The sequence below is a fragment of the Apostichopus japonicus genome, chromosome 3 (genome assembly GCF_037975245.1).
Source record: "Apostichopus japonicus isolate 1M-3 chromosome 3, ASM3797524v1, whole genome shotgun sequence".
Taxonomy (NCBI): Eukaryota; Metazoa; Echinodermata; class Holothuroidea; order Aspidochirotida; family Stichopodidae; genus Apostichopus; species Apostichopus japonicus.
Genome location: NC_092563.1, coordinates 29,532,019 through 29,545,843, shown reverse-complemented (window position 1 = coordinate 29,545,843; position 13,825 = coordinate 29,532,019). Strand labels below are relative to the sequence as shown.

Sequence of the window (13,825 nt, the reverse complement as noted above, 5' to 3'; positions counted from 1 at the left end):
CAGGGGGTTCCCCACCACAGAATTTATTTTGGCAATGGTATTTTTTGATGCATGGCCCTGATGATCATTGATTACACTGGAATTCAGTGGCGTCGCCAAGGGGGGGGGGCAGGGGGGCACGTGCCCCCCCTGGAAAACCCAGTGCCCCCCCCCATCTGAGATTTGGGTTGGTAAAAAAATATATATATATTTTGTTATATTCAACTCCCATCATCTGATTTGGTTTTTCATAAGGACAAAGAAGCACAGTAATTCGTGTTTTCTTCAAATGAGCTGCGAAAAAATGAAAAAGTTTATCCTTGACCGTCGGGTATCGAAGTCGTAACCCGCGCCATCACAACAGGTGTCGATATTTACATTGAATGTGTCAGTGCTCACGCCATACCAGCGGCTATACATGTCCGCTTCGTGAGCTACAAGACTCATCGTTCAAAACAATGAATTTCCCTGTTCTGGCTGTGCTGCAGCCGTGTTTTCATTTCCTAGGTGCAGTCCAATCAAATTCCTGAAAAGTAGGCCACCCTACTCTCCAGAGAACACTATTTCTGGACCTTTCTCATGATTCTGAGAATCCCGGAAAAATAGATTAACCCTTATCCGTCCTAGGAAATAAAAGTTTGCGTGCTGCAGAATGTCGTGTTGCCGAATGTGGTGTAGCCTACGTACTAGCGATTTCGATGCGACTGTTTTGTCTTTTATTCTCCGAGTATGGACCCAGTCATACGGAGTTGATTAGAAAATATGCGCAATAGGCAATATATGCAACAAAGTTGTGTAAACCATTAGGGTGAGTTAGGGTGAGCGAACTACGTCGTTGTCCTAATCCAGTGTACTGCTAAAATCATGTGTGTGTAATGTATTGAATTTGATCATGGATAAATTCCTCAAGAGGAAATAGGACCTGCTGTGAGAAGGGAGGGTACTGCAGTATGTTGCCTTGGTCTGATGTTGAAAGGTTAGGAGCTGACGAAATGTGAGAATGTGAGGGTCCGCAGGCACCATATTTGTGGACCCATATATTAACCCTGTTGTGTAGGGGGTGCAGAGGTCATTTGAGGTCAGATGCTTGTAGGAAAAAATGGCGAATGTTCACACCTGCATACTGAGCCATACTCGATGTGTGATCAAACTTTGGATTGCATGGTGAGATCCCTGATAGGAGCCAATAACGATGCTGGAACCTGTTACATCTTAACAGATAATGGGAGAAAACGAGAAGGACAAGAAAGGAGTCGGGGGTCATGCACACATTAATTCAACAAATGTAGGTTCTATTGATAGGGTTAGGCAAAATATCGACAGCACGTGGTTCATATCCTCTGCAAAAATCATTACCTCAAAAATAGCAATTCTGGAGATATCTTCAGATTGAATTTAGCATCAAATGTGGCACCATTTTGCATCTAGCCCATCCTCCGTATGCGAAAATTTTCCAAAGGGGATGGGGGCACCCCCTCCCCTTAGACCCCTCCCCCAGGACGGCGATCCGTATCCACCTAAGTGCCCCCCATCAAATGCTGGTGCCCCCCTGTGCCCCCCCCCCCAGACGGAAAAGTCTGGTGACGCCACTGCTGGAATTATCAAATTATCTGCACCGTATAAAATATTAGATTGTAAAGAATAGGCCGCGGCTGAACCATTAAAGGCATCGCCACATAAGGACTAACGCAGTTCGTTGTGAATACTCTGATATCGCCACTTATGGCCTAACGCAGTTCGGTTGGTCCTTATCTGGATACTCTGATATCGCCACATAGGACTAATGTAGTTCGTTGGTCATTATGTGGATACTCTCATATCGCAACTATCGACTAACGCGGTTCGTTAATTCTTATGTGGATACTCGAATCGCCACATAAGGACTAACGATCTGCGTTAGTCCTTATGTGGCGACATGAGAGACTCCCCACATAAGGACTTGTGAATATAGTCGGTATTTGCGGTCATTATGTGGCAGTGTTAGGATCGCATGATAAGTAGAATGTTCTTGGTCATTATGTGGAGGTGCTATTAGTGCCACATGAGGACTTAAATTGTCCTTTTTCATTATGTGGCGATAACTTTGTACTCACATAATGACTTTACATAATTTGTTTCTGCATTTTTGTCGGTTTTGGCGTTCCATAGAAATCAGTGTTTGCTGGCGATGAGATATGCAACTCCTTGGATTGCCCTCTTGTTTACATTTTTAACAGCACAGCAGCTCTACAACCGAAACCTGGCAGCTGTACAGACATACAGATACAGTATATATCAAGCCTGAAGGCAAGCTGAGTAAGACCTCAGTTTTTACTGTTGGACGATTGCTAGGAGATCAGAAAATGCTCCACTTTACAAAGGCAAGTAGCCTCCGTCCAGTTTTATCACAGATAAAGGTAATAATACATTTTGTTGTAAACTTGACCGAAATGTACGTTTACCTTTAACGAGGAGTCCGCAGACCTATGCTGTCAATGAAGTGCATACGTTAGGCCTGTATAAAATAATTTGCTGAAAACGTAACTAGGCTAGTATACATTGGGAGCGCCTGTGGTGGAATCAAGTCCTAAGTTAGCTCACTTGAATTATTGACCAACGTTAATCGGCTTTATTTTATGCAGCCTTCAAAAAGTAGCTCACCCAGTATTGGAGGACAATTTGCTCAACCAATAAAACTCAACCAGAGCGGGCCAAAGGTTTGTAATCTCTTCAAGTTTGTCAATTTGGGCAGATATCTGAAGAGAGGAGGAGGGGTCAAGCAAACTACAGCTCTGTCAACTGAGGTCAATTAGAAGAAAAGGAAAACATGGAGGGATGGGATGAAACCTGAGATAAATGATAGTGTATTCCAGTTTTCATAGGCCTACTTAAGGATCATTCAAGAGTGCAAAAAGTGGGTCCAATGAGGTAGTTGATACCGTAACCTATATCGACATCTCTGGATGTGTCCAGTTTGATGACATCGATCATTACCTGGAGGTTTTCATAATATTAGCCATGGCTTATCTTGCATATCTAGATTAGTATGTGGCGAATCATCTTTCTCCAGACTGGTAGAACAATTAAAGACCTTGATTTGCAAGAGAGCTGATATGAACATGTTAACTAATTTTAGTGTAGCCAGCATGGGTATGAACATTTTTTTTACACCATTAAAAGAAAAGCATCAACATTATTTCTCATCCTTATTAAGGAATGCTACGCTTGATTTTAGAAACGGCATCTGTGTACAGATATGATTGCACAATAAATGTGTGGTATACTGTATTTTGGCAAATGTGAGAAATACCACCCCCCTTTCCCACCCCACCCATTTATCACCTCAAAAACTTGTATAATGCATAGTAGTATGCTCCATATATTTCTGATGTCGTGTTAGAATGAATCCTGTTTCATTGTATTAATTTCTTTGATCTTGCAAACTTGATCAGTACTCAGATTTGAATACCATGCTAATTTCATTCAACTTTACAGGGTGTTGGTAAGCTTACCTCATTGCAGAGGGCAGCACTATCATCCACAGCATCTCATGGGAAGCTGTTTGAGCTAAGGACTTACAACATCAAGCCATCATGTATGGGTGAATATGTACAACTTACCAAAGACAAGTTCCATTTACGAACAGCTCATTCAAAGCTGGTCGGATTCTGGTTGACAGAGCTTGGTGGTGTGAATGAATCAGTACATCTATGGGAGTATGGTGAGTTTCAAGACAAGGTCCTGTGTAATTGTATTGTATTGCAGGGAATAAAACATCCTTCATGGCATTGCAAAGTATGATGGACAATGTAAATTGCTACACAAATTGAAATATATCAGCTTCACTGGACCACAGTAACTTCAATCATAAATGGAGTGTAATTTCATAATATTCAAAGTGCTATTCAGGAACTGTGAATAGTACTAATTCATTGCTTGCAATTACTGATAGGACAGAATAATGCAATAATTGAACTACAATTTCACAATTTGCTCTTGTTAGTGAAATGCTGAAGGCACAGTCTTAGCAAGTTTGTACACTCTGTACCATAAAAGTTTCAATATCTTAGGTGAACCAAACTTCAGAAAATCCAAAGTGCTACACAAAATGTAATGGCTATATTATTCTCTCCACGTATTGTTTTTGAAATGTTGCTTAGCCACTCAAATTGTAAACCAACTAACAACATTACATGGTTAATGTTACAATATTTATCGCATCTGTCAAGTTCTGTTTGTAGCATGACTGCATTCCATGAAAGTGTTAAGCTAATAAAATCTCAGGACTTTTTTTTGTTTTATTCAGAATTTGATGAAGTTCTTCATCGTTTTCTACCCATCTTCCCTCTTGCGCGCACTACCAATGTCAAAGAAAACTTGCACCCAGCAGTATTTGAAAGTGTTCTTTAACCAGTGATGCAACTTTCTGCAATAATGTACCTGCGTTGACGTTTCAGATAGTCTCGCCCATAGAGCGTCTGTAAGAGCAGCACTTGCCTCAGATGATGAGTGGAAACAGCAGTACTTACTTAAAGCATTCCAACACTTTGATAAACAGAATAACGAGCTTGTTAAGTGCACTTGGGGATCCATAGATACCACTCCTATCCAAGAAGGAGGTAAGAATCTACTCATTCTTTCTTCTTCCCATTTAATTTCAATTGTAGTGAGACGCTTCAAAGAAATTGTGAAGTTTTGAACTTTTGACAGGTCGATTGTGTAGTTTTGAACTTTTGACAGGTCGATTGTTTGTATGACTGTGGGAGGGGGAGTGAATGGGACGAGGGAGTTGTGGTTTGAAGCTTCTTGTATCCACATGATTGGGGATTAATTTTTTGGTTCCTTGCTTTAGCAAAAGGAACCTATGTAGTCAGGTTGGCATGTGTGTGTCTGTGTGTGCATATGTGACACTTGCTTGGGTACGCTCTATCTCAATAAGGGAAAGTTGGATTGAGGCCAAACTTGGACTATAGATCCGCCATATGGAGAAGGTGTGCCCTATTATTTGTGGTGCCCACAAAGGTCACCAAAGGTCAGTTATGGTCCAAAAACCCAAAATATTAAAACTGCAATAACTCCCAGTGCCAATGTGCGACATTTTTTATATTTTGGGACAAGTTGTGAACTGGTTAGGGGAACATTTTGAAACTTAACATTCATGTGATCCAAGGTCACCAAAGGTCAATTAATGTTAAAAAACTTGTATTTTTGCGATAACTTGAGAACGAATTGTCCGTTAGGGTTGGGAGTTGCTTCAATGTAATCCAATTGTCGACCCGCATCTGTGTGACCCTTGACCTCAATTTGACCTCTGGTGACCTTTAAGTGTTTTGGGGATTTTTACAGTTTCGATGCTATTTTCAGATATCAAAGGTTCCTTCTGATCATAAATGTCTATAGGTTGAGCCTGTGTGACCGTCGTGTGCGAAGTTATATGGGGTCAAAGTTTTCGGTCGGAGTTAGGATGGCTGTACAGACTTGTCGTGTTGCTTTTTGGAATCAGGAGATCAAACTACATCTGAAACCAAGGTCAAAAGGTCAAAGGTCACATTAGAAAAAATGTGCTTTTGTTGTGAGAAAGTGTGTGAAAAAGAAAATGTTTGGTTTGATGCTAGATTTGGATATCAAAGTTACCTTGTGATCAAAAATGTCAATGGGTTGACACCCGGGTGAGCTTTGTGTGTGAAGTTATACAAGGTCAAAATGAATTTTCAGACATTTAATGCACTAACTCCCAGTGCCAAGGTGTGACACGGTTGATATTTTGGGACAAGTTGCAATTGGTATAGGGGAATATTTTCAAACTAACGGTCATGTAATCCGAGGTCACCAAAGGTCAATTAATGTTAAAAAACTAGTATTTTGGGGGGGGGGAGAAAATGGGCAAAGAAAAAAATGTTTGCATTTTTATAGTTTTGATGCTATATTCACGTCTCACCGATCAAAAATGTCAATGGTTGACCCCAGGTAACCGTTATGTGTGAAGTTATACAAGTTCAAAGTTAATTTTTAGACATTTAATGCAATTAACTCCCAGTGCCAAGGTCTGACACGATTGATATTTTGGGACAAGTTGTGAATGGGGTGGTGGAACATTTTCAAACTTAAAGGTCATGTGATCTTAGGTCACCAATGTTATCATATCTGTTGACCCGCTTGTAGGTGACCTTATGTTTCTTACATTTTCGACGCCATATTCAGATCTCAAAAGTGCCTTCCAATGAAAAGTCCGATCACAATTTGTGATTACAAAAGTGTTGTCTATAGTGTTGGTTACTTTATGTAGGACCACAATCACTTGGACTATTTGAGCCCAATCTTGCTATGATAATATTATGTGCATTGTCATATATCCCTACGCAAGGAACCACAGTGCCCTTGGGCTCTTGTTAACACCAAGAAATTTGTCTGAAAACAGGGATCATTTTCCTGACAGGAATTGCAGTTGTCTGCAAGCATATTCTTATAAAACATGTCCCTATATTTAGTTTACTTGCAATATATTGCTCTGAGGTTATGATGAAGTAGTTTAAAATGTATGCCCTACAGAGGTGGAGCAGGAATTGAAATGTGGAGAGGTTTATGATACAAAAATAAAATGATCTAGACCTGGACTCCAGCAAAAGTGCAATGCAAATCCAGGCACGATCACCAAAAACTTGCTTCGGTCATGGTTCTCAGTATAATTTACACTTATATGAAGCAATGTTTAATAAATAAAAAGGTTTTCTTCACTAAATTTTCAAGTGAATTGATGTCATGTCTTACAATTCTTATCTGGCAACATTTTGTCTGTAGGTGTCTACCAACTACAAACACTCCATCTCCACTCAGCTGGCATCACTGGTAAGTCTGCTATAGATGAGGTTAAGCGACTCACTTCCATTCAAGAAGAGATACTGAAACAGAGCCAGACTGGAAAACTCATCGCTGTTTTGTCGACTCAGATTGGAGCCTCTGACACAGGTTTGTTATAACACATACTCACCTCAATTAAATGTGGAAGCCTTGTTTATTTCCAACTTTTATGCTGTCAAAGTCCAACTAGAACTGGGACTTCATAAATGTGCAATGTAGTAAATACACAGATTGTTGGAAAAGTGTCTGTGTGTGTTTGTGGCTACTTAATTGATCACTGTAAGATCCCCAGTGTCTTGGACCAATAGTTAATCAGAAGTTAATTGAAAAAAAAAGTTTCATCGAACTTGTAAGATTTGTTGTAGCTCACAATAATTGGTGAGCAGGGACTATCTAGAGCAGCAGGTCAGAGAACAGGCACCATTGGTCACGGTAGGTCAACATTGTTACAGTTAGGAGTGTTAGCTCAGTGGTTAACTCCAGTGCCTTTCAACCATAATGTCCCTAGTTCGGGTTTGAGTCACTCCAAGATTAATGTATGTAGAGTTGTTGGCAATTGACAATTCATAATCATGGACGTTAAATATAAATGTAAGAGACTGACTTCGGTCAGCTTGCGGCTTTTGATAAGCCAATGATGGCTTCTTCACGAGTTCCTGCTTGCAGGAGGATCTATTCAACTTAGGTTAATGTAATGGAAACTGTGAAAGACTGCTTCTCTTGTTTTGAACATTTGGTTGTTGTTTTTGATGAACAGTTTTAAAGATGGATCCAATGTTTTTTCATGTCTGCCCTTGTACACTTTTGAACCTATGAGGTACTGAATGATCCTTTTCAGGTTAAGTGTTTTTTGTTGAAAATGATATAGAACTAACATTTCTCTTCAGTTCATCAAATCTGGAACTACAAACAAGTTGATGACATTCTGAAATGCAAGGAAGCCCTGGAGAAACATCCATCTATTGCTGGTAAGTCTTGAGGCTTTGAAGATAGTTAACAAACAAACCTGAAAGGATGAATATCGGTCCAATTAAGTTTCTTACATGGGTCATTCTGTGTCAAACCACAGATGGCTGTTGCTGGACCCTCTCTAAAATTTTCCACCCTCATTGCATAATTATGGCATCATGAAATAATCATAATCTGACATTTTTTTGCTCCATTGCTTCCAATTATTATTGGTGGCGCTACCCTAGTGGCGACGCAACTCGCTCAAGCTCTTGAAATTTCTACGTTTTCGACACTCGTTCTACACTAGAAGTTCATGGAACATTACTGAACATGGAATCAAAGGTTCTAACGTTTGGATTAGTATTTCTTTTGGTGACGACGTGTTTCGGTTTGGGAGAAAACGATGTGTTTATATCAGCGTCTAGGCTGTACTATTCTCCAGCTCAGCTACATGCCCTACGTAATGTGAAGAGTGTAGGCCTACACACTGGATCACCTAGCCTAACCAACTATGCGGACATTCCGAAAGAAATCAAGAAAAGGAAACGAGGAAAACCGGGAGGTGTTAAAAGACGGATACGTAGACAGAAATGTAAGCCTTTTTTACCAACTATTATTATGGGTAACGTTCAATCCCTGAGCAATAAGATCGACGAGCTATGTGCCAATGTGAAATACCTAAATGAATTTCGGAATGCTAGTCTCATGTCATTCACGGAGACCTGGCTTACTGAACATCATAATGACGCTCATGTATCAGTCAATGGATTCAAGTTAATGCGAGGTGATCGGACTACTGATTCGGGGAAGGAGAAAGGGGGAGGTGTATGCTTATATGTCAACGAGAATTGGTGCCATCCCAACCATGCAACCATCAAGCATCATTCATGTTCTACAAACGTTGAGATTCTGACAGTCAGTTTGAGGCCGTACTATTTACCCAGGGAGTTCTCCCATGTCATTGTTTGTACTGTTTATGTTCCTCATCGGAGTGCTGCGAAACTGGCTGCTTTGGAACTGTGTGACGTGATACATGAATTGGAAACGGCATCTCCCGACGCATTATTCATCGTCAATGGGGATTTCAATCATTGTAGCCTCCAGAAAAGTAATGTGCACTACTATCAACATGTGACTTGCACAACACGAGCTACTGCTACCCTGGATTTGCTCTATTCAAACGTAAAGGATGCCTACAACTCCATTCAATTGCCAGCCCTTGGTAATGCCGATCATAACCTCATCAACTTACTACCCAAGTACAGACCTATTGTTCAGAGGCAGAAACCGTCGACCGTGACTGTTCAACAATGGAACGAAGACAGCTTAGAACATCTTAGAGCTGAACTGGATGCTACTGATTGGAATGCCTTTATAGACGCTGCCGGGGACTTGGATGAATTGACGGAAACAGTAAGCGATTACATAAATTTTTGTGTTGAACTTACAATTCCAACAAAGCAGATTAAAGTTTATCCTAACAACAAACCTTGGATTACGAAACGGGTAAAGTACGTCATCAATAGGAAGAAAGGGCTCTTCGGTAAAGGAGATCATGAGGGATTGAAGAAAATCCGGTCTAAACTGAAAAGGATTATTCGCGAGGAGAGGGCAGCGTACAAGGACAAAGTTGAAGGGCATTTTACTGGTGGCAACCTGAAGCGCGTCTGGGAAGGCGTGCGCTTGATGAGTGGTTACAACAATAAACCGAAATCTTGCCTATTACCCAGAGTGGATGAAGACTATGCGAACGAACTGAATTGCTTTTATAATCGTTTCGATCGACAGGATTTTTCAGCTGAACACGACGATTTTCAACAGCAGTTCGCAAATTCTGACTGTGACATCACGGTTACTGAAGGTGAGGTTCGTCGTCATTTGTCAAGACTTCACTCATCGAAAGCTGCCGGACCAGACAAGCTCTCCCCGCGGGTCTTAAAACAATGTGCAATACAACTTTCGAACGTTTTAACGTATATTTTCAATCAATCTTTCACAACCCGTGTTATACCTAACTTATGGAAGCAATCATGTATCATACCAGTACCTAAAACCAGTGCAATATCATGTTTGAATGACTTACGTCCTGTTGCCCTCACTGCTGTGCCCATGAAAGTTTGTGAACGTATATTTTTAGAACGCTTTAGACCATTCGTAACTCCATTTTTAGATCCTTTCCAGTTTGCATACCAATCAGATCGAAGTTGTGAAGATGCCATTCTTTTGATCCTCCATAAACTATGTTCTCATTTAGAACATTCTTGCCGAGGACATTTTGCCCGTGTGACATTTTTCGACTTTTCGTCTGCTTTCAACACTATCCAACCACATATTTTAGTCAGTAAACTTAAGAATATGGACCTTCCCGGTGGTTTTATTCACTGGATTTTAAACTATTTAACTAACAGAACTCAGTTGGTGAAACTCAGCCATTCGTGTGTATCCGATGTTATTCTTTCAAATACAGGGGCACCCCAGGGAACAGTTCTAGCACCGTTCCTATTCACACTTTATACGATGCCAGGTCATTAGAACAAGGGTGCTCACTCATCAAGTTTGCTGACGATACTGCCATGATTGGCTTAGTCAATGGTAATGGTGATGAAGCGTACTTACGTCAAATTCAGTCTTTTGTGAACTACTGTGATCTTAACTTCCTCCAATTAAATGTTGCTAAGACCAAAGAAATGATTATTGATTTTCGTCACAATACTAATCCTCCATCCCCTGTTGTTGTCAAAGGAAGTGTAGTTGATCGTGTTACGTCATATAAGTATCTTGGGGTAGTGCTGAATGATCACTTGGCATGGGGAGATCATATTGATATATTAGTTAAAAAGTTGAATTCGAGATTGTACTGCCTCCGTAAGATGTCGAATTTTAATGTTCGTCATGACATCCTTGAAATGTTTTATAATTGTACCATTAGCGGGGTTTGGCGTTATTGCTTGGTTTGCTGGGGTGGGAATGTAAACAAACATGAAATAGATCGTATTAATAGCATCATTAAGAAAGCAGAGAGAGTAGTCGGGAAACCCTTGCCTTCCATTGACTCGGTCTACCACAGCCTTCTCGAGTCCAAACTGGACGCGGTATGGAAGGACCATACCCACCCCCTCTATGAGCTACTTCATAATAGTCAGATGTCCAGAGGCAGTGGCAGGTTGAGACTTCCGTGTCTCAAAACCAATAGATACAGAGATTCGTTCATACCCCGTGCAATTAAGCTTTTTAATGAGGTTTTATTACGTTGACTTTCATATATTGACTTTTTCTTATTATTCTTACTGTCTTATTGTACAATATACACATCTATTTTTGTAACTTTTTCACTGTTTTATGAGCGAGTGCCTGAATTTCCCTTTGGGATCAATAAAATTTTACTTATCTTACCTTATCTTATTTGGCCGATTTATCATACTTTGAAATTGCACAATTTGTCGCTACAGTGGCATTTTGGCATTTTCTTGATTTTTGAAGTCTGATTTATGAGCAATTAAACATCCTACTACCTTTCTAAAACAGAAGCCTATGGACTCTTTCCCATAGGATGGAAAGTAAAAAAAATGGGCGATTAAAAAATGTTGTTAGTGTTAGGTCAACTTGAAAATGCTAAAATATTCAATTTGATATTTTTGGTAAAAAAATTGCTCCTAAACAAATGCAAACATTAACGTTCCAAGCACTATAGCATGAACATGTCATCTTTGAGAGGTGAAGTTGCTGCTAACTTTAATGGCAAGTACATAATTTAGAATGATCAGCCTGACACAGACTATACCTAGCAGTCTTCTTGTACTTATTTATCAAATGAAAGTAAAAAAAGTGATGCCGTAAATATTCTCTGCAATCTTGGACCATGCTTACCCAGCAATTCCACAGCAAAGGAAACAAAGTTTCTAAACATAAATTTAAACAATTTAAGCCACACCTTAACTTCAAAGGTAGTGTTAAATAGTATGGTATGGAGTGTAGTTGTTCTTGCAGCCTATTGAAGAGGAAACCTTTCACAGATAACTGTTTACATAGCAGCTATACTAGGAAGCTGCTCACTAAAAGCTATCCATGAATATGGATAAAATTTAAACCTGTTGGGGTTTTGAATTATTATTCCAATGATCAGAAATGGGCTGTGCATATGTTTTTACCTTTGTTAGGAAGTGCATAGAAATATTTTTTTTTTTTTTTTAAATTGGAGGGGGGGGGGACTGTATATAAAGCTTGTTTCATTGTTTTTCTGCAGCGCAAACGTAGTAACACAAAAGGTATCGTTACACAGCCGATATAGTTGCAGCAGAGACTGTAAACCCAATAGAGGTTCTATGTCACAGTCTCTCTCACTATCTGTTATTAGTTGGCATTACAGGATGAATTATCTCATGTGAGTAGGACAAGCCAAAAATTTGTCTCTTTCTCATTTCTTCAGATTCAGAAACTTTCATCAAGAAGACTGTTACCAAAATGCTACTCCTGGTGCCTGGTATCTCTTTATTGAAGTAAAATCCCTTCTTTTCCATGAGTTAATAATTAAGATAAATGTGATCCTCAACTGGTTTCTCAATAGTAGACCAACTGCCTTTAAACCAACCAAAACACTTCCTTTTCTGTGAGTTACTGGTTCGTATATAGTTCATAACACGTTACCAGTGCCTTATGTACTCCTATGATACAAGTAGATTAGCTTTCCTAAAGTCAAGTAATACACTACTTTTTCATAAATTATTGTAAAATGATTCATTCGTGGCACTCCATGTGTCATCTATCTTTCTATTGTCAGCTGGCTTCATCTGCCTTCTTTGGTTAAAGTGATTAATTTTTAAGACATTCAGTGCCTTATGTCTTCCAACCTTTAAAAATAGTCTGGCAAACCTTCTTTCTCATGAATTGTTGAAAAGTGACCTTATGCCAAATAAATATCCTTCTTTTCACAAGTTATTATGAAATGCTTTATTCATAGATCTCTAAAATGACTAACTAGATATACTGCTTAAAGCCAAGTGAATGACATAATTGACAATGTTAGTTGTTTGTCATACCTGTCTACCTCAATACTTACAGTAAATAATGGCGTGTTTCTTCCTGTTTGTGTTTCCATGCGTGGTCAATGAAACATGGTTACACACACCAATGTGAAGAAGGACCACATTAAGCATACAAAGGAAGATATCAATTTAAGCCGACTTTTGCTACAAAGTACATTCCAATTGTGCTACATTTGCCAGATGGTGCCTTGTTTTATATTTTAGTATTTACCCATTTTAACATTTCTGCTATGAATCAAGATCATGTTAAGCATTTTATACACAGTTTATATTACAGAAAATGTACCTTTAAGATTGCTATATTTGCCTTAACTTTAAGATATTAATCAGTACAACCAATTAATTCCGTCGCTGACAAGTTTTTGATTTGTTAAAACATTATATTATTGTATTATTATATCAAACAACTCTATTAAATTCCAATTCTATATTTATTATGAAACAAACGTAACAAATGAGAAAGTTGTGATAGTAGCTTGCAGTCAACAAAGTTATACAACATGTAAACAGCATATTATGTAACAAATTAATGTTTATCAAGTTTTTTTAAGAAGCATTTATAATTATTCAAAACAAAAAGAGAATAAGTTATCAATCACTGTGTAATAATTCTAAGTTAAATATATAGCATGCTATAATGACAGCTTTTAGAATCATCAATTGTTCAACAAACACTTAGATCCTACAATGAAAATCAAACATAGTTTATTCAGTAATCAGTAGATGTTGCTGTATTTTATCATGCCATAAGCTAAGCAGTTTTAATGTTTTATTTAAAACACTTCCACAGAATGTTTGTTCCTGCAGATGGTTTTGTTTTGTCTTTTGCATAAATCTTTTTATCTGGTCATGTCTGAAGTTACTGCTTTGTTTGAAAAAAAATCTAGGAATGTATTGCATCGAAACACAGCTGGAATATACCTTTGAAATTGGCAAAATCGACACAATTCCTGGCTTTGTTTGATTTCAATTGAGAATTTTTATCCAAAGACACAGACATTCCATTTAATATATTT

The 13,825-nt window shown here is 38.9% G+C and overlaps 1 protein-coding gene across 2 annotated transcripts; it reads left to right on the top strand.

Moving 5' to 3' along the window:
- Positions 1–1,186: 1,186 nt before the first annotated feature.
- Positions 1,187–13,792, top strand: LOC139965806 (protein NipSnap homolog 3B-like). 2 transcript variants are annotated; one of them, XM_071968542.1, is made up of 7 exons: positions 1,187–1,264; positions 2,196–2,375; positions 3,454–3,679; positions 4,416–4,577; positions 6,757–6,924; positions 7,704–7,784; positions 12,194–13,792. In XM_071968542.1, the coding sequence occupies exons 1-7, from the start codon at positions 1,202–1,204 to the stop codon at positions 12,265–12,267; spliced, it is 954 nt and encodes a 317-aa protein (XP_071824643.1). In that variant the 5' UTR covers positions 1,187–1,201; the 3' UTR covers positions 12,268–13,792. The 2 variants fall into 2 exon arrangements, with proteins under 2 accessions (XP_071824643.1, XP_071824644.1); XM_071968543.1 differs by lacking the exons at positions 1,187–1,264; positions 2,196–2,375 and adding an exon at positions 2,522–2,675.
- Positions 13,793–13,825: the final 33 nt, after the last annotated feature.

Bases quoted from the DNA above. Each gene is read 5' to 3' on its own strand.
- LOC139965806 (XM_071968542.1), top strand. From the start codon at position 1,202: ATGGGAGAAAACGAGAAGGACAAGAAAGGAGTCGGGGGTCATGCACAC. The intron at 6,925-7,703 runs GTTTGTTATAAC...ATTTCTCTTCAG, and splicing joins GATTGGAGCCTCTGACACAG to TTCATCAAATCTGGAACTAC. The intron at 7,785-12,193 runs GTAAGTCTTGAG...TCATTTCTTCAG, and splicing joins GAAACATCCATCTATTGCTG to ATTCAGAAACTTTCATCAAG.